At 35.8% G+C, this 21,143-nt stretch overlaps 1 protein-coding gene across 7 annotated transcripts in view; it reads left to right on the top strand.

The window, feature by feature from the left end:
- The window catches only part of Rgs7 (regulator of G protein signaling 7), a 440,139-nt gene that overhangs the window by 202,255 nt on the left and 216,741 nt on the right, over positions 1–21,143 (top strand). For 6 of the 7 annotated variants that reach the window (XM_063239888.1, XM_063239887.1, XM_023567158.2 and 3 more), the window contains exon 2: positions 8,065–8,161. The exons of the other annotated variant lie outside the window; for it this stretch is intronic. In XM_063239888.1, the coding sequence (XP_063095958.1) occupies positions 8,065–8,161 (97 nt within the window). The remainder of the gene's footprint in view (positions 1–8,064; positions 8,162–21,143) is intronic. 7 annotated transcript variants of the gene reach the window in all.

The following is a 21,143-nucleotide window of genomic DNA, read 5'->3' as shown; positions in this document are numbered from 1 at the left end:
GAATTTATGTAATTGTCATTTCAATGGAAATTTTAATTAAGAGGTGAAATATTGAGGCTTATTTCCAATTTAATTATGAGATTTGTCAACTGAACAGACTAACACGGGTGCAAAGAAGCTAAGAAGTCCATATAAGAGGGAATTTCAAGTAAGCTTCACAAAAAAACTGACAGTCTCAAAGAAATATCACAACAAATTTAGTTTGTAGATTTTTTTTGTATTGGGAATCAAACTCAGGACCTTGTGCTTGCCAGGCAAGTGCTTATTCCCCTGAGCTATATCCCTGGCCCCTAGTTTGCAGGTCTTAATTAGATTTTTTGCTATTCTAGTATTGAGCAGCAATTCATGCTATAAAACAGAATGGACCTTCTGATGGACTGAGCAGGGGAGGCTGACTTTATAGGCAGAAGAGGGCTGAGGAAGGCAAAAACAGTAATCATTTCAATTTACAGTCCTTGTTCAAGGTCAGAGCAAAGGAGACTTCCTGGTCATGTTGGCTGTACCTGGCCTGTTTGAGGATTTGGCAATTTTTCCCTTCCCTTCTTCTCACCCACTTCCCTCCCATTCCCTGCTTGTGCCCTTTCCCCTCTCCCTCCTCCTCCTCCCTGTATCTTCCAGGGGAAAAGAAAACAAATTAGATAAGCAACTTCATTTCTGTTTAGAGGTATGGAACTTCAGTGTGAGTCATTACATTTCTGCTTGATCTGTTGAATCTAGTGCAGGAGCTCAGTCCAGGCCAATGACCACCTGTAAATTTTAATAGTTGCAAAGGTAGAAATCACTACAGAGGCACATTTCAGAGAGACTGAAATTGTGAGGTCAGAAGGGCGGAGGGAGGAGGGTTCCAACCCAGATCTTCATTCTCCATGAGCTGTACTCATTCCTGTTTTGAAGCCAAGAATGAAGCCAGGGACTGTGGAAGTCCCTTCCTTCCCTTTCCTTCTCCTTCTCCTTTGGTTTAAACAGTTACTGTCTTCTTTCCCCAGTGTTTCAATGAGCATTGGCAACTGAGCCCTATTCTGAGAGCAACAGAGGTTAGCCACCAGTGTTGTTTTGAGAAGTAAGGTGACACCTGATAGGAAAAAGAGAATTTTGAAAACTCAAGTTACTTCATCATGCTGGTAGTTTCTTTTTTCATTTTAAAAAGAAGAAAGGATAAAAACGTTGATACAGAATTTCTACCTTATGGGCAAAGACTGCTGCTGTTGTCCAAAACTTGGTAATTAACCAAGTATCATATTTGACCTGGTTATTTCCTTCTTTATTTTATAGCAGCAGAAACTCCTACAGATCTGCTTGTCTACGCAAAGCCCTTTTCTGAATCAATCTTTTCTTCTGTTCTCTTTTCATATTAAATGTACTCTCTCTGTCTCTGTCTCTGCCTCTCTGTCTCTCTGTCTCACTGTTCTTACTCTTTTTCATTTTTTCTACTCTGTAATTCCATGGCTTTGTCTTTCGGTGTGTTTTCAGATTGAATCAAGCAACAACTAACCATCATTCTTTGATCTGGCCAGCACCCCTTCCAATTGCATTTCCCTCCAGTGTTACAGGTCAGGGATTTTGTTGTCAAATTTAAATACACGAATGAGAGTGATTAGCACTTTTCTCTTGGGTTCCTGGTCTAGAACTCCGAAGGCGGCGGTGGGCTGCATTGGAAAACTCAGAGAAGGGCCAGGAACAGAGGGAGCCACCACCAGAGGAGGCAGTGGCACTCTGTGTCTGGGGCCAGATCCTGTTTTCATCTTTGAGTTGTGTTAAACATCTCACATTACTTAGAGTTTTATTTATGATGATTTAAATTGGGACTGGGTCACTTCTAATTCAAGTAATTCGGACAAACATAATGAGCATCATTTAAAAAATTACATTTATGGGCCAGAGATGCAGCTCAGCAGTGCAGTGCCTGGTAAGCATGAGGTTGTGAGTTTGATACCTGGTACCAAAACGAAAAAAATTGTGCTTATTGATTTGAGTTAAAACTTGTATTTTTTGAAATGAATGAGAGAAATGCATTATTTTACAGACATCAAAAATGATATCTATATATGAAAAATGTTTGCCTATATTTCTGTAAAAAGCATTTTAAAAAGCTTTTAAAGTAGTCATTGGTTTTTGAAAAATAAATATACGTTCAAGATGAACTAGGGCAGATTTACATGTAACTAGATTTACTAGTTTATATTTTAGTTGTAATTATTAACAACACTAGCAGCTTTTCCATATAAGAAGAGTAATTAATTCTGAGTTAAGGTACTGACTGCCACCATGTATAATGTAAAGGAAATCGTATCAACTAGAAGCAGCTTTAATTGAATTATTGCAGCAAAAAAACAATTTGTGTAGAAAATTTTAATGTAATTATTCTTATTTAACTTTCATTAAGAGAGATACTCTGGTTTCTTTGCTCAATTTAAAAGTGCAAATCATTTCTTAGAAAGGCTTCTTGAAGAAAAAAGAATTATAGGCAGATTTAAATTATACAGTGCCTATCACTACCTAATTGCCTAAGAAATCTATGAAGCAGTTTAATGATCATTTATCCCATTTTCATAGCTAACACTTAAAATGAAGGTGCCCATAATAAATTGGAAATATGTACAGAAAGGAAAAAGCCCATCAGTGTGTACAGTTTGTCTCTCGTTTGTATCTCCAAATATCTGTGTCTAATGGGCAATTGCTATAAGAAGGTGGAAGACTTCTTTGAAATTTTGATTGATTTATTTCTCTTTCAGAACTACAGGGTACCGAATATCTTGACTTCATCCTTTCATCTACAGTCAGGGCGTCTCTGTGAAGCTATTGGATTAATGAAATCAATAGTAGTGATATGGTGGCAAATATAATTACACGTAAATTCAATTAAACTCTCATTGTTGTTTTGAATGTTAGAGAACGAGGAAGGTTTCAAGGCAGTGATTTTGTTTTCATCAGTTATGTGGGAGCTCTGTCTGCCAGGGCTCTCTTTAGTAACTAGTGATTCTTCAAAGATACGTCTGCATAATGTGCTCCCCTCTCTTTTCCCCCAAGGGTGTGGGTGGGGACTGTTTAACCTGAGCAGTGTTTGAAACACATCTAAAGTACTCCAAGGGAAAGGCTAATTATGGCTTTAAAAAAAAAAAAAAAAAAGAGCTGTGTTTTGTATTTCAATAGAGCCTTTCATCTTGTGAGCTTACACACCATAGTCGACTTGAGTGTTACACCTGCAAGCAGAAAGATAGTTTCATAAATGGCCACCGATTTATTTTAAGGCCGTGAAAGAAGGAATTCCTCTAACACTAAGCTGAAGAATCCCTGCACTAAATGGAACCCCCCAAATAAGTGTAGTTTAGTTTACAACGTGGAGATTTTTGATGCCACTATTATTTCCTCTAGCTTATGTTTTGTTTTTTCACCAAATGTAAATAAAAAGAGATACCATTTCACATCTGACAAGATCAAATCAATTTAATTTTTTACTTTGAGTTTCTCAGACAAAAATCAAACATATACCCATGGCTTTGAAAAATTCAGCATCTCACCCTCAATTTTTAAAACTTTAGCCTCTGTTTTGCCCAAGCACTTTAGATGTTGACTATACAGATGAGTAAGCTAAGCTTTCAATACATTCGTGTCTAAGGGAAAACTTAGGTTTTTCCTGCTGAATTTTATTAGTAAGTCAAATGTGAGTGATATCGTAGTATAAAATATTTGAACACAGTGAGCCATAGCTGTTCTCAAAGCTACTTTGCAAAATATTTTACTTTTATCACACACAGTGAACTAGTTTGTGTAGAATAAAAGATTAGTTTTGCAGAGTACTCAATTTAGTTTTTTGCTTTTCTAAAAAAGAAACCATAAAGAGGCAAATTCATCAAGAAAATGTGAGAGAAAAGACACTGTCATTTTGACAGAAAATGATCTCATTTCCCATTTGTTCTAAATATGTTTTCACAGTTTATATGGTTCTAGCTTCTAATCAAGTTGTCAACATAAACCCAGTTTTCTACAAGCAATGTAAGGTACAACTTCTTAAGCATCTCTGTCTACTTATTGCTTGAGAAATTCTTGTTTTTAATAAACATCTGGCACTTGATTATATGTGCTTGGCAGCTAGACCATAAAAGAAAAAGGGCCTGTGGTTTTCAAATACAGTGGGGAAATCAAACTATGAGAATGAGGATGGGTATATGCTCAACATTTAGTTAGCATGGTCTCATTAATCCTCATAGTTGATAGATGATCATCTCCATTTTACAGATGAGGAAACTGAATTTTAGAGTGACAGATTAACTTATTTGGGTATTTAGCTGTGAGTAGCACAGCCAAGATTCAAACTCAGGCCCATGCAGCTCTCAGGGCATGATCTTTTTCACTGAAACTAAACCGTGCTGATGGTTAGAAGCCAATGCATTGTAAAAGGTCTTGTTCAATTTAATACCCCTAGCTCTTTGTCTCTGGCAGGGAATTGGTGTTTTCACTTGTAAGGAAACTTACCCACTTCTGAACACTGATGGCTATTTCCAGACTTCAGGTGTTTTGTAACCTGGAGAAAACTCCTTTTCTAATGGAAAATAAAATTCAGAGAAAACCTCAGTGACTCATGGCAAGCCAGCTCTCCTGTGCATGTCCAGCATCCTGTTATCCCGGGCTCCCTGTCTTTACTCTCAGAAGCCTGTTTAGGAAAATGAAAACACTCTTCTTACCACTTGTGGCATCCTTTTAAACATATGTGTATATATGTAAACATAATATGTGTTGCACCGTGGATATACAGGTGCAAAGTCAGCTCTCTGTATCTGCAGGTTCTCTATCAGTAATTCAACCCACCATGAATGAAGAATATTTTAAAAATAGTCCATCTGGATTGAATATGTGAAGACTCTTTTCCTTGTCATTATTCCCTAAACAATATAGTTTAGCAACCATATGCACAGTACTTATATTGTAGTAGGTACTACAGTGAACTAGAGGTGACTTAAGAAGTATACAACAAAATGTGTATAGGTTATATGTAATTTTATAAAAAAGACCTAAGCATACATGAGTCTTGGTATCTTTGGCATGTCCTAAAATCAGTTCCCCAAAGACAGTGGGAAAAATGTGTATGTATATGCACATACACGCACACACATGCATGCATATGCACATATATCTTTTTCAGAATTCTTCATGTATCCAAGATTTTTGTCTTAAAGTAAATAGTTGCAGAGTTTCCCTATTCATTAGTTATTCTTACAGCTTACATTTCTCTTTCTGTCTAGCTTGCTGTGGTACTTTATCTGTTTTTAGCATTCTCTTTCTCACCCAATTTCTGTTGCTAAGTGGAAAGGCACATAATCAAATGTGTAAAGCTAGGATTAATATAAAAAAATGAGCCCAAATGAATGTTTAAAGGCGCTTCAGTAGATCAGATGGGTGTGCTTTTATCTGTGGCTTTATGACTGATTTTAGTTTTTAGCAACTGAGTTGTTTTTCTGATGTCATTGCTTTTAGTCCTCATGCTTTGTTTTGTTTACTGATTTGTTTGTTTGCTCATTCTGGGTCATGGCAAGGTTCATGAATAAATCACAACTGAATAAAAATGCAGAAGGCTGAATGTATTTCTATCATCCCATTTCCAGTCTAAAATACAAATTCTATTTTTGCATTACAATTTAATTTTTTGCTGTTATAAAAATTATGACTCAAAAAATGGAACGTTTTGTAATGCAACCGTAGAAGCCATTTTGAGTTGCCAGCCTCGTGCTCTTATTTCATTGGACTCTAATGAAACCAGAGGTAATGTGACATAGAGAACACACCGCTCCACCTTGCGATGGTTCTTATTCAGCCCATCAGCAGAGGTGCTGTTTGCCACATCCCTGAGTGCTAGGTGATTAAAGTGGCTGTCAGAGAAGTCTCCATGTTATCTAATCCGGCCTGCTTTAAACCATTAAGCAGATAATACAAGGTTTTAGGGCCTGATAACCAAGCAAAGCAAAGCAGCTTATTCTTCATTTCTGAACATTGCATCAGGTGAATCAAGGACAAATAGTAAGAAAGAGCTATGAGCCAATATCTATTTTTATGTTTTTTATTTTAAGTATCTTTATATACAATACATGGGGTATCTGATTATTGTTGTGGAATTCTAGAAGCCTGATTAAGAACACATCCTTTCCTACTTGAATTCTAAATGGAGAACCACAACGGAAGAGATAGACGTATATAGGGATCACAAAATCACCCTGATTGGTGATAAAGCTTGTTATTGAAATGTTTGTGCAGAGATAAGCTTCAATTCTGAAACACAGTCCTGAACACACCAGCTCACCCCCTGGAGCAGACCTCTCTCCATCAGTTGAATTGGATGTGGGCTTCCAACCAGAAGAAAAAGGGACCCTGTGGCCAGTTTCTCATTTCCAGTTCATTCCTGGCTATCTGATAAGTCAGTCAGCTTCCCTGAAGAAGCTGAAGGAGCCAGTTTAGGGGCAGAAAGAGGCAGGAAAATGAAGGTAATGTTGTTCCCTCCACATGTTAAGATACATGAGGACAAGGGGAAAAGAAGATTCCTGTGTTCTAGGGATGTGCAGGTATGTGGGCATTTTGAGTCCAATATTTATTGTCTTGTCTGTCATTTAACCTCAAAATACTTTACCAACTCATACTTTACCCAGAGCCACAAAGAACATTTTAAAGGAGTTTTAAGTTATTGTCATGAATTTATGGATGAGGAAACTGAGTCTTAAAGAAGATAATTATTTCTTCATAGTGGCATGAATAATAATTAGAAGGACTGAGAGACAGATATACACTTGTCTTTATGTTAAAACTCATTTTTCCCTTTGTCCCCAGTTATTTCTTATCTTAATAAATCTGATGGTGTTTATCAAAGCAAATTAAATTTCTTAGTTGACAATAATTCTGAAACTATTTTGGTGTAAAGTTTAGGCTGTATAATTCATTGATGTAAAGTTTAGGCTGGGTTCTTCTTTTAGCTTTTCCCAGTGAGATAATTTTAGACTTACAAAAAAGATGCAAAAGTAACACAGAGAATTTCCATAGATCCTATATTGAGCCTTCCTTAATTTTAACCTCTCATGTAATCACAATATGATTATCAAAATAGGAAATTGACACTGACACAATAGTATTGACTAAACTCCAACTTGATTCAAGTTTCACTGAGTTTTCATAATGCGATGATTTTTCTGTAGGGCAGGAATGATGTAATATTAATTTTCATATCCCAGGTGCCTCATGGTAAGTCTGATCTACAGTTGATGAATAATTGTGGGATGAATAAATGGATGACTGAATTTTAAGTCCAGTTTCACTCTTCTAGGGGTTTTTTGTGTTAATACTTTTTGAGATATAGAAAACACCCGAGAAATGTCTGAGGTTGTGATTTGCATAAATGTTTGGAACAAAGTCCCAAAGTCCCACGTTAAACTTTGTGAAGCATAGCCCACTAGAACTGTGAAAAAATTTCAAAGGAAGGGAGAACATAGCAAGATAAAAAAGAGACAGTAGAATCCACTAGTTGGAAACTCATGTTAGAGAGAGAGATGTGTGTGTTGTGTGTTTCATCTCACTGTAAGTCAGTGCCTGGGCAAGAGATAGGGCAGCTGCTGCCAGTTAACCTTGATGGCTTCCTGGCAGGCTGTAGCATTTTAATGGAAAATCAAATCATGAAAACCTTCTTGCTTGAAGAGGAATCCAAGCAGATAGTTTTAAGTCTTCTATTTTCTTACACACTGAGTTCAACAGAGATAACATTAATACAGTGTGAATTTTCTATGACAGTAGTTCCCAACAACTTCAAAACTAAACACTCTTCTATTTCAACTTTTATAACCAAGGAGTGTAAAATCAGGAAAGAGTAAATATTCAAAGCACAAAATTTCTATGTATAGATCAATGAACATCCAAATGGCATTTTTCCATCTTATGTCAATCAAACTTGAAATATTAATGTGACAAATTCTAGAAAGCAAGAAAATGGTACTAAGCTTAGCTGTGAAAACTGAGTACAAATTTATTGTGAGAACTAATTTTTCCCCAGAATTTTGACTTTCTAAAGTTTTTCATTACTTTATTATTTAGATGGAAGACGTCATAGCACGCATGCAAGATGAAAAAAATGGAATTCCTATCCGTACTGTCAAAAGCTTTCTTTCCAAGATACCTAGTGTCTTCTCTGGTAAGTTTGCATCCAGCATAGCTCTATTCCTCCAGCACCTTTCACATAACTATTTTTGAAAATGTATTCCAGTTATTACCTGTGGAACTCTCTTACTCATTATTCAATAACTCTTGACAATAGTATTCCTCATAAACACTTGAAATGAGAGTAGAACAAGACATGACGCCAAAAGTCATGACCCTGTTTTAACTTAATTTGTAAAGACAGTGTGAACAAATGTGAGGAGAAAGCAACAGTGTGAAACAATGTTAAAATAAATATAGATGCAGGAAACAGCCTCAGATAGATTATGCATTGAAGTTAGAGTCGTCCACAAAACAAGACAACAAAATAAAACAAAACAAAAGAAAACGCTGATGAGAAGTCAGGAAGAGGTTCCTGAGCCACAGGGATATGCTGAATTTGAAGATGAGGAGGCTTCATGTCACCCCGGGACCATGGCCACTGACCTGTGCTTGCAGAATTGAGCAGTGACTAGAATGCAGGAGCAGGGAGGAGAGAAAGGGACTTGGGACAGACTGTGAGGATCACTGAAGTCCAACCAAAGGAATCTGACACATAGGGAACCACAGGGACACTCAGCATTTCTGCGTGGAATGTTATGATTCACGTGCTCAGTATTAATTGGCATTAACCAAGGGCTGTAGTCATTGTGGCGTGTGAGGTCCTTGCCGAAATAGTTATTTAAACTATACTGAGATTTTTTTTTCCTTCCTACTCTCAAAAAGTTTGTATCATACCTTTCTGATGGCAATTAATTTGACCCACTATGCTTTTAAGTTATCTTGTTTATGCCCTGTATCTCCAGGTAAAGCTTAAACTGCTTGTGGTCAAGGACCTAGAGAGTAAACTATGTCTAAGTACAGCCATGAAAATATTCATGTTTTGTTGAACCACAAAAAAAGATAAATTTATCTTTGGAACCTGGGCACATAAACACACTAAGTTGCCTATCTGCCTGGAGAACTGCGGCCATTTATCCCATGCATGACATTTTCCATTTCAGGAATTCTTGTGATAGTGTACAGGCCAAAAAATGCTTTGCTCATTGTTTTAAGATGGTCTGAAATTTTGAGTTATCTGTTCTAGGGTGGTTAAAACATTTTTTTTCAGTACAATGGATTGAACCTAAGGCTTTCTCACTCATGTGTGTTCCCAGCTCCATTCTTTTCATATTTTATTTTGAGAGAGAATCTCACTGTGTCCCTGAGTTCCGCAGACTGGGTTTGAATTTGTGATCCTCCAGGAGTGTTGGGATTATGTACAAGCACCACATCTCACAGGAGTTTAAAAGTTTTGACTGAGCTCTTTAGATGGCAATACCCTAACAGCAACCCATTGAAAACATTCTTGATTGACAAGTTTAAGATCTTAATTAAAAAATAGAGTTGGATGTATAAATTGAGAATAAATCCTGAAAATCTATCACAAATTTTTAAATATTCACGGATATAAAACAACAGTGGTAAGTACTGAATAAAGAGTACATCAATGACATTTTTTATATTAATTCACTTATATTCAAATTATCCTTCTGTATTCTCTAGACTTCGCAGGAGCTCTCTGTTGCGCAGTTAAATTGGATACTTTATTATATATTTAATTGGTATGTCTGGTGTTATGGATAATATTTATAAACTTCTTTATAATGATATCCTCAAATTATCATGATTTTAAGCCTCAACCAGTAAAGTAGAATTTCAGCCTCCCAGACCTTTACTGTAATCCCTGGGTATTATTAATTCCACTGTCCTTTTACGGCGCATCTTGCTGCTCATACTTGTTTTCCAGGCTTGTTCCACTTCTTTATTTTCTGGAACTTTCCTTCTTCCGTTCTGCAAAGCTACTACTGAAGCCAAGGATCTGCTAACTTTGTCACCTTTAGTGGAATCAGAAACAAGCTGTGAAGAAAGCCTGTGATTTGTGAAACAGGAGCAGTGGAATCATGGGGACAGCAGTCCGTCCTTGCAGTGGGCCACTCCACAGAGGACAAAGATCTCAGATACTGTTCATCCCACTTTTTCAGGCTTCCAGTTTATGCTGTCTAAAGTCTTGGGACTCTCAGCATGGTCCACAGACCAGCACATCAGCACTACTTAGAAACTTCGAAGGCAGGTGCTGCATTCACCCAGATCTTCTAAATCAGAACCTGAATTTTTTTTACACTGCAGTATAAAAGGCATTGCCTTAAGTGCGCCCACAGAAACCAGGTGGCAGGGTCGGATGAGGCTCCAAATACCACTTCCGTTCACCCGGGGTTGCTTGTTAAGATCCTTCTGGTTTCCTTTCAAAGGCTTTGAGCATCTTTTCTGCAGTCTGATCTCAATCAGGAAAATCCTACCAGTCCATCTGCTTTTTAAAAATTTTACTTGAGGGAGAGAGCAGGAGTAGGAAGAACCTAGTTTCTTCTGCTTTCTCTACCATTAGGCCTAGAGCCCCAAGAAACTGTAAGACTGATGAGTGTCAGCACCTTGTGGAGGGGTGATCACTACCCAGTTCCACCAAGTAACACCATGTTTGAAAAGTAAATACATGTCATGTGAACAACTTATGCCTTCATTGACTTAAAATGAGAAACTCTGTTGGGAATGAATGGGATGACACAGTCCATCCTCTGGGTCCTGTATCCAGACTCAGAATTATGTCAAAGAATCCTATTCCAAATATAAAATACCTAGTAATAGATTGGGTATTTTTTTTGCCTGCTAAATGTATTTTTCCAACTAACATCTCTGATTTTTAAAAGTTTTAGTTTGGGGTTGTTGATGCCTGGCATCTAATTTCCATGGTCTGCAGACCAAAAGGAAAATATGGACAGAACCTCCATGCTGGTTGAGATGAAAGATATCCTTGGGTAGATCCCATCACAATTTTGTTTTCCTCCCCAGAATTGCCTTCCTAATGGCAGACATAGTGTAGACAACTCCATTGGTGCTACATGACCTGGTGCCTCCAGTTCAGGGTATGAGACCAGTCATGGATGTTGACCAGAGCCTGCCCCATCAGCTCTCCCTCCCTTGGAATTCTTTGGAGATTCTCAGTCTGTCACAGTCTCTCTCTCTCTCTCTCTCTCTCTCTCTCTCTCTCTCTCTCTCTCTCTCTCTCTCTGTGTGTGTGTGTGTATATGTGCTATACATATTTTTTAATAGATTACATATTATCATCTTGGAAATAGTTGCTCAAATCACAGTATCAAAGAATACAAAGTGGACATTCAAACAGAGAGACTGCAAACAGCTGTGTTCAATGATCCAAAAACATTAATATAGTCAGCTATTTAACACCCCTAAACACACTTGCTGTTATATCCGTTAGAGCTCTTTTTTCCCCCCTCTCTTTTTTACAACAAAATTTACACATTTTGGATTTTATTACTCCTTAGTTCTTATTACTTTTTTTTGGGGGGGAGTGCTATACATATTTTTGTAAAAGGAAAATTCACATTTTAGATTGGGTGGGATATTGATCTAGAGCATGGCTACGTCCTATTCATTGATGTGAAAAAGAGTTTGTAGGAATGAAATTTTTCAGACTCAAGCTGCAGACATAGAAGTCATTAGGAATGTAGTAGAATAAGCAGATAAATATTTCTGTATCAATTTAAAATTTTATACTCATTTAAAAATGAGATTGGCATAAGCTAGTCTGAGATACTTAATATTTTCCTCTAGAATTTTTAAAACATTCAACAAACATCGATCAAATGTACACTGTGTTCCAGTTACTGGGTTTTGAGGGCTAACATTTTAGTTTTACTAGAGGTCACTACTGTTATGGTAGATGAAATGAGTTCTGTTAGCAGAGGCAAAAAAGTCAGTTGTGGTAACAGAACTGTTTAAATGCTAGCATCTTAACATTATTATTTCAAAAAGAACCCGATCTGAATGTCTTTATCTTCTAAAAGAAATTCACATTTATCAGTTTGGGGTATAATAGTACCAAAGCTTTTAGAGTAGGTAGATTCATGATTACTTGCATAACATTTTGTAATTTTTTCAAGATTATAATCAAACATTTATTTAGCATTCTCTAAATTTCTCATAAAATCAATGAGTGCCTTTGTTCTCTAAGAAACTACTATTTTTTTTGTTTTTGCAAAAAATATCTTTACTTTTTCCTTTCATAAAGCAGTAAGAAACGTATACATACTTCCTTTTTTCTTTTTTTAGTTGTCAGGAACTCAATTGTTAAATTTAATGTTTCACTTGTAGTTTATCATCACTGACATATATACCTTTCTTTTTTTGCTAGTAGCTTTGTTCTGTCTATTACTGTTTTAATTTAGTGTGGGATTTAGTCAGTGTTATAAGTTACTTGAAGTCATATTTAGAAGCGAAAGAATAAGGAAGGCCTGAGGAATCATGTGAGACATCTGCTGTGTGTTAAGGAGTGATTTCGCCCAAAAACCTCCCCATTGAAGAGTGGCTACATTTGGGCTTTTGAAATAAGTATCCCATTACAGTGTAAAATGCACACTGAAGTTTAAATATTAGTACTTTCATAAAAGTGCTTATGCATTTTTTTGCTTATGCAATTTTACACAGTTGTATCTTTAAGTAAAGAAAACCAATAAATATGCAGATTTTGTTGAGGATTTCCTCTAAATAATCCCATAAGTCTCATTCTTATATACGCTTTCATTAGAATTCATATCCTATAACTTACAATATTTATTCATCTTCTCATCTGAAAATCTTTGGTGAAGCTAGCTATGATACACTTATCAGCTAATATTCTTCAGTATTTCAACTCTGAATGTAAGCACAATAAAAATCCAAATTCAGAAAGAGCAGTGAAGTTTATGAATAAAAGAAGAAATAATTTTAGATTTTAAGGATATATGGTTCATTTTGATAGTGTTTTATGACTATGCTCTTTATCTATACTGAGCATATTTGAATGAATGAAAACTGGTGATATCAGCATTCGTTTACTTACCAGATTTTGAAATAGCATGTTTTTGTGCTCTTTCTTTCTTTCTTTCTTTGGTACTGGGGATTGAACTCATGACCTTGCACTTGCCAGGCAGGTGTTGTGCCACTGTTGCGCTTTATTTCTAGAAACATTACAGTAAAATTGAATCTTATTTGGATGTGGATACTGGTTAATAATCATGGTGCTTCATAGAGTTTTAGGATTTTGTAGCATTTAATAATTAGCCGTTAAATCCTGATATTTAAAGAATATTGCCTTTTTAGTAGTTTAGTATTTCAAGAGTTTGAACCAAGGATTTGTTAGTTTCACAATATCTTTGGAGGAAAATATTAGTTAGCAATTTGAGAACCCACTAAGTGATTAATGTCTTTAAGTACATTAGTTTTATTCTTTATAGTTCAAGAAATTGTTTATTTCTATTTTATAGAGAAGGAAATGGAGAGTAAGAGAATTCAAATTTTTGGTCTAATTTTGCATAGTTTACAAGTATTTAAACTACAGTGGGCCCAATTCAAAAACTCCATTTCTTTCTCAATACCACCTGGGATTGTTTCTTGCATAATGTGTCTGTGTTGTTTCGGCATGATTAGCAAACACACGTCTAAATCTGTGGGCTGTGGGTAGCAGGGACTGTCATATTTCTCCTCCAATATTTAGCATATTTATCAAAAAGGTCTGCATTTTTGTTTCCTATGAGGGGCATTGTCACCTTGAGAAAGCCTCTTCATCTCCAAAACTTGAAAAGTAGTCCCAGTGATCTCCAAATTTCCTTTCCATACAGGTTCAGAACTCAAAGAATCCAGTAAAGAGAAAAGAGTAGCAAATAGAGTAATAGAGTAGCAGAACATGATGGACTGTTTACAAGTTAATTGAATTGGTGACACATCAATGCAAGTCTCACTTTGTTTCTTTCTCAAGGCAATGTCAACCATGCCAATTTATGCATTCTTCCAAATGTAGGTCTCTAAGTCTTAGTTTTTTCCTCTACTCCATCAGATTCGACTTTTCATACAATATTTCCGCCTGAATAGCTTAGGAAGCCTCACACTCAGTGTGTCCATAGAGAGATTCATCTTTTTATACTCAGCCTCTTTGCTGTTCTCTGCTTCAGTAAAGATTGCATTGGCAGAAATGCTAGAGTGATCTTGACATGCTTTTCTCCTCTTTTCCTATCTATTCCACCAACAAATGGTGATGCCTTCTTTTAAGTGTCCATCAGGTAAATACCTGGACTTATGACCATCCATTCTTCTATTGTTCTAGTCCAGAATATCATCTTTTCCCCCATGGAATTGACCCCTAACCATTACACTGGGCACCTCATCCTTGCTCAGCCACTTTGGTATTTCAAAGTTGCCAATCTGATACATTGAAATCTTTCCCTCATTGTAGGTTTAGAATATTTAACAATACCCTTGTAGGATGGCAAAACTTTTACCATCTCATCATCTGTTTGTGAGAAGCGCAAATTAAGGTAACAAAAGCCAAGAGAAGAAAAGCATGTATGTTTTATTTGATGATAATATTTTCATATACTATGGAGGGTTTCGTAGAAAAGAAGTGAACACCCCCTCCAGTAGACTTAGGAGTTTATGTATCCGTTTAACAAAAGAATGATAAAATTTGATAGAAAAAGGAAAGGCATTGGGGCTTTTAGAGGAAATAGATTGTGAAATAATGACTAGGAACTACATGGGAGAAACTGGCAGAAGACAGAGGTTGCTTTAGTAGGTTTTGTTTACGGAGACTCAATCATGGGGTAGATTTTTCATCTTCAGTAATAAAATATTCTCTTCCTCCTGGTGCCTCCTGGTACCTTTCTCAAAGGAAGCTTTTTTCTTGCTTGTAGACAGAAAGAGAGAGATTCTGTTTCTTATCTGTCTTTAGCTCAAAACAATTGGTGTGCTGAAGTGACATATGACATCCTTTGGGTTTTGTTTTCCCTTCACCTCTGAGTGCCCGTGTGCTTCTGACCTTGTCTGCCTCTCACATCTCGTCTCATTGTGTTCTCTTGGTTGTAGCCTTTAAGTGACTTTCCTCATTTGTGTCTCTACTGTGTTCCCTCTGGCCTTGTGGGCTCTTCCGATTGCTGTGATGCTTTTCTTTGTCTGTTTTGCTTCGTATCCTTTCCCTTTCATCCAAGTTTGATCCACTCATCTTAGATGTGTAGCAGTTTCTCTTGTTACACACACTCATAAAACTGCATTCTTTTCTTTCAAAGTGCTTCATTCCATTTTATAATTATAAACTTGTTAATGGTAGTATTCGATTAATGTCTGCCTTCCTGACTGTAGTATGAATCATGAGAAGGTTCCATATGCTTATTCTTGGAATCCCACTACCAAAAGTAGCATGTGAAATAGGAGATGTTCATTAAACATTCATTAGATGGATGATTAGTCATTGTAATATTTTAGTGATAATATTTGTATGCTTTTATAATTATGTGGCATTATAAACATTTGTAAATCACTTGGAATTTTGTAAAGATTTTGTTAATATTCTCATCTTTTAAAAAGATTTATTTATTTATTTATAGTAATCCAAAGGCAGATGGACTTATGACCATAAAGCTCTCGTTTAAATGACAGTGTGCTGTTTATGATTTGGCACTTTGGGAGAAGAATTTTGATGATTTGAGTCTTAACAAAGCAATCTAATCAGCACATGGAATCCATACTCTCCACTAGTCTGCTTCCTTCAAAACGGATCATCTATATACTTAAACAAGTATGAGAAAGACACTATTACTGGTTTCCTAGTTTATAAGCTTAAAGCCAATGTTTGGCCAAAGTTCAGGTCATATCTGTAGCAATATTTAGTACCATGCCCCCCACCAAAACAAATTAACCTAGCTGAAAATGGGGCTTGTTTAATGACTTGATGCTCCATAATGTTCTCATTGTCTGGCCAATTCATTCCATTGTTGTAGCATGGAGAAAACCAGACTTTCCCAGTTAGAGTTTTGTTTCCTTCCATGGTTTGACTAGGAAATTATTGTGTTTCCAGTGTAAGCCAAAGCAGAAAGCAAACCAGAGTTCTCTTCCTAGTTTCTTTCAAATTATATAGGTTTTCACTAAGTTTGAATTTGACCATGGTTGTGAAGCAGCCCACTGAGATGTCAAAAGTCTATAGTGCTGCTTGCTGTCAGCTGTCAAATAAAAATACTCCTGTTAAACCAGGCTGCTAAATGTGTTTTAAGATTGAATTTGCTCAAAGAATATTCTTAAGAGCCATAAGTCAGGGGCCTGCTTCAGATCACCAAGGACTGTAAATAGGGAAGGAAGTGGTCCAAAATTATCAGGGAGCTGCAGTCAGCCATTCCTATGTTTCCTATGTTTCTGCCTTCTTTGATTAGCTTAAAAAGTTTTTCTTTCAGAAGCCTGTTGATAATTAAGGAGCATAGTTCTGTTAGTCTTCATTTCCATCTTCCATTCTGCATTTGGATTGATCACATTTGACATGCTTCCCTGCAGTTTACTTATTGTTAATTGATAAGACAAAATTTGTGGTCACAGTTGTCTAATAGTGCTTGTGTCATATTGATGTGGCTGGACTCAATTTTTTTGTTGCTGTTCTTTTGGATGCTTGAGATTGAACCCTAGGCCTTGTGCATGTTACATAGATACATACAAGGACATTGTTTACTGGACTACATCGTAGATGCCTCAAATCTTAAAGTGCATCTTTATAATTCCAGCCATCTTCCCCCATCCCAAATTTGATAACAAAGGAAGCCATAATTAGTGACACATTGACTTACTGCAATTGCATAAAATAAGAGCAGCTATATTTCAAATAGTTGGATGTGGAATAATCATTTGTATTTTATTTTGATCCTCCAGTAGTGTGCATGGTTTTCTGGGATGGTTACTTTCATTTATATACATGAAACTGGACAGTGTATAATGTTATAAAGCAAGTTGGCTTTAAATGTAACAATTTGGACATGTCTTGTTTCTTGTATAGGTTGCACGAATATTTATCTGTGTCCTGGGATGATGATTAATGTAGGACTCAATTTGCCATATGATCAACAATACTGGTAACTAGTAAAAGGAACAAACTTAGTAGGATGGTCTGGGCCAATGCAAGTTTTATCAAGAAGATACTTCTCATTTACATGTTTCTGAGAACAACTTTTAAGATATTTTGGATGAATTTATCTTGATTTTACTCAGAGTTAGTTTGAAACTGACCAGAATAAAAAAGGTGTAATATTTTTCTGTCACATCATAATGTGACAGAAAAGTTAAAAATTAACAGTCTGTTGCTCTGTTAAGTCAAGACATGCTCACCTAGCCTACCACATAGTCCATTAGATTCAGTTAGCCTCGATTGACCACATCAGCTGCAACTTAGAGATACTCCGACCTGACTCAGTCTGACCACATCCATCTGTGCTGCCTGTACTGCCTGACATACAAATATGTTCTGTTTCCAAGGCCTGTCCAACTAAGATAAACTAGTCAGGGACATGCTTAGTTTCAACCATCTCGTCAGCACCTGCTCTCTCCCTGTTTTCTTCTGCTTTATAACAAACAACCCCTCTAACTTGCCCAGAACAAACCTGCCTGACAACACACGACTTGATTATATGATATATTGTTATATGATAATCTGCTATCAGCTTTTCTATTTCCTGTTTACAAAATAAATGTAAGTCTTTGTTTCACTCTTAATTTGGGCCTGTGATTTGGACCTGGCCCCACTAGCCTGCTAGCAGAATAAACAGTTGTCTTCCAACTCCTCAGTGCAAAGGGTCTTCCATTTGGTTTGCTATCAGATTTCTACAGCAATAATATTACCTAGGTACTTGTAAACTAATTCTGAGTCTAAGATACTATTTTCTGAAACTGACAACTTCCTGCAAAATTTTTTCCTTTCATGATAGCAATAGCTGCAATAGATTTTACAGAAATTTAAATAGAAATAGATTACTTTTGAAAGCAATTTTAAAATACTTTGTCAGAAATTATGCCACTAAAATGACTTGGACAGTGTTACTACATAGAGAACCCATGATGTTAGAGTCAAACCGATGCTCATATTTTCTTTGTTATGAAAGAATCTTCGCTCCTTATTCACTGTTATTTTTACCTTATTGTAAAGTAGCACCAGGAAATTACTAAATAGTAGTTTTTCAACTCAGCCACTAACACTCTTTCAAACATATGTTCTACGTCATTCTAATATCTAAATCCTGCTGGAAAATGGCACTAGTAGCCCTAAAATGTGACAGGACAATTTCATATGAATGATGTGAAAAACAAGCCCCAATTTATTTTCATTAGTATAATTGAAAGAACTGTAAAAACTCAGGAATATTCAAATATTTTGATGTTAGCATCAACTTTCTTTATGACTTTGCATACAATTAGTAAGGGTTTTCTCTTCCTGGGTAACAATAGATAGTCATGTCATTTCTCTGTAATTTTTCCTGAGCATCTGAAATTTATATTTTATATTTTAACTGAATATTATTGGAACTAGAAAGATTTTGGAATGAGAAAAATTATTACACGTTTTTGAGACTTTCTAGATGAATTCAATAACAGCTTGAGTTTTTCCTAACTCAGGAAAATAGGTTTAGTCCCAAATTCAGATGAACTTTTTGTTCTCAAAATAATTCCTAGGCAGAATAGCTCTGTACAGATACATAAACATGTCTGTCAAAGCCTACAAATAAAGTGCTTCTCTGATTAAAAAACTATGTTGGTTTTCCGGACTGGTTATATTTCACTATAGAGTATTTAAAACATGCTAGCTTGTCCCTGTGATGCTGTGGTAGAAAGTCTCCAGCAATACCAAATCAATGCATTGCTGTTTGAGCAACAGGTATAAATAAATCTCTGATAAAGGGTAGTTCAGATTATATGAAGTGTTTAAGAATAAATCATGAATGAGGGGCAAGAATGCAGAATTCTCAGTGATAAATTCCATAGTATCTATGGAACAGTGTATCTCTAATTCTAGGATACTCTGGAAAAGACTCCAGAACCAAATGATGAACTTCTAGCTCTTCATCCCTACGTGGCAATCTGACATGGTACGTAAAAGTATATAGCCACAAACCCATGAAGAAAAACTGAACCCCACCAAAAGAAACGTTCTCTTTTGGATTTTAGGAAAGGAGAAGTTGTGTACTTTATTATTTCCCAAAGCATGTAATACATTTCTACAAAAAAAGACTACTCATGGTAATAGGTAATGTGAGATTATTTTGGCTTGGTTAAAAAACAATATAGAAGGTAGAAAAATTGTGCAGACATAAACAGCTTCCTAAATGCCTAGGAATCCTAGATGGTGTTGAGTTTTAGCTTAGTTAGCACTTAAACATATCTTATCTTATCTTAAGACATATCTTAAGACTCTTCAAGTTGGCTGGGGCTTTAGCTCAGTGGTATAAGTGCCTCCTTGGCAAGCACATGGTCATTAGTTCGATCTCTGGTACAAAAAGAAAATCTTCCAGGTTTAGAGGTGATGTCAAATGGTACAAAAAGTGTATAAATCCAAGCCAAGAAAGAGAAATTTTAAAAAAATGAAGACACTGACATGTGTGAAGGTAAGATAGGTATTTAAAGAGATTCAGTGTAACTTGTTTGGAAAGTAGTGCAGTCATAAAAAATAATTCAAGGTCATATTTTGAGTGGATAGAGTTAGAAAGCTCATGAAGTCACAGTTTCAGTGTGTCCCTTTGAACAGTAAGATTATATGATTTATTAAGGGGGAGGGTGGGAGAGAAAAATTTATCTTAATCATATTCAGAACCATACATATATGGGCTTCCTCTGGCATAAATTAATTTTGGGCTATTTCATGACATTTTAATCCAGTCTCAAGGCAATCTTTAGCAGAGTTTGAAAAGTTTCAATAAAAGAGCATCCTTTAAGAATGCAACCTTTGGATATAAAAGAGATATTACTCATTTATATAACCTGAGAACTTGTTACCAGTTATGTGTTAAAAATATAAATATTTCAAAAAGCCTTAAAATCTATGGATAACACATATACAACAGATGAGCAAGAAAAAATAGTATATTGGAGCTTTATCTTAATTTTTATGGTGATATCATTATTCAGTGTCTATGTTTAGAAAATAGAACAATCGAGCAGGTGTGGAAACATTCTTATATTTATTAACATTCCTGTAAATGTGACTTTATTATCAGCTTCAGAGGCTTGGATTGCCCCAGATTTGGACATTCTTTTTCCTACTAGATAATCTGTTGCAAGGCCAGGGAATTATCTCTGCTGGATGCAATGTGGCATCTGGCAGGCATTTTTCTAGATGGATATGTAAAACATATTTGTTGAAATTTTAGCTGTGATTTTCACTGTTGTAATCACCTCCACAGTCTCACATCCCTTGTAGCACATTAACTCTCTTTAACATGTCCTACCTTTTATTTTTCACAGCAAATAACTGTGTATCAAGTTGAAAGGCATTTAGGAAGCTTTTAGAGGGCTAAAAGCCTGCTTAACTGTTTTTATACCATATCATTTGAGCTTCCTGCCAATATCTACTGACTTTTTTCTTAAAGTAAGTCACATTTTGACTTTGTTAACTGATTTCTTTTTATTATGACAATGTCAATACTCAGTGGATGGTGCCATCTGGACTGTGACTGAAAGAAAATCATGGAAGTTAGAGGCAATCTTGCAAATTTGTTTTGGGAAATTTAACTGATATTGACTAAATTTTCATTTTTTAGTGATTTACTCTAAAAATTGTTTCTCACAGATGTTGACATTTGTTTAAAGCAACAGACCTAAAAGTTTAATTTGGTTCATGGATGAGTTTTTTTTAAATCTGAGAAATTACAGATTGCTGATGAAAAACTTTTGAGTGGACTAGGGTTTGGAGTTGACTTCTTCAAATTAATACATTAACTTTGCTTTTGTTTGAAAGGGAAATAAAATTAACCCTAGCAATAGACACTTGGTTAGCAGGACATAAAATCTTCATTATTTTCAAGAGTGAATAAATGTTGATAATGGAGTTGTTAATATGAATGTGTTTTTATGAAATAATAAATTAG

The sequence above is a fragment of the Cavia porcellus genome, unplaced genomic scaffold, assembly GCF_034190915.1.
Source record: "Cavia porcellus strain 051 isolate PalLab524CR breed Dunkin Hartley unplaced genomic scaffold, mCavPor4.1 scaffold_29, whole genome shotgun sequence".
In the NCBI taxonomy this organism is placed as follows: Eukaryota; Metazoa; Chordata; class Mammalia; order Rodentia; family Caviidae; genus Cavia; species Cavia porcellus.
This window is presented reverse-complemented; position numbering and strand designations above follow the sequence as displayed.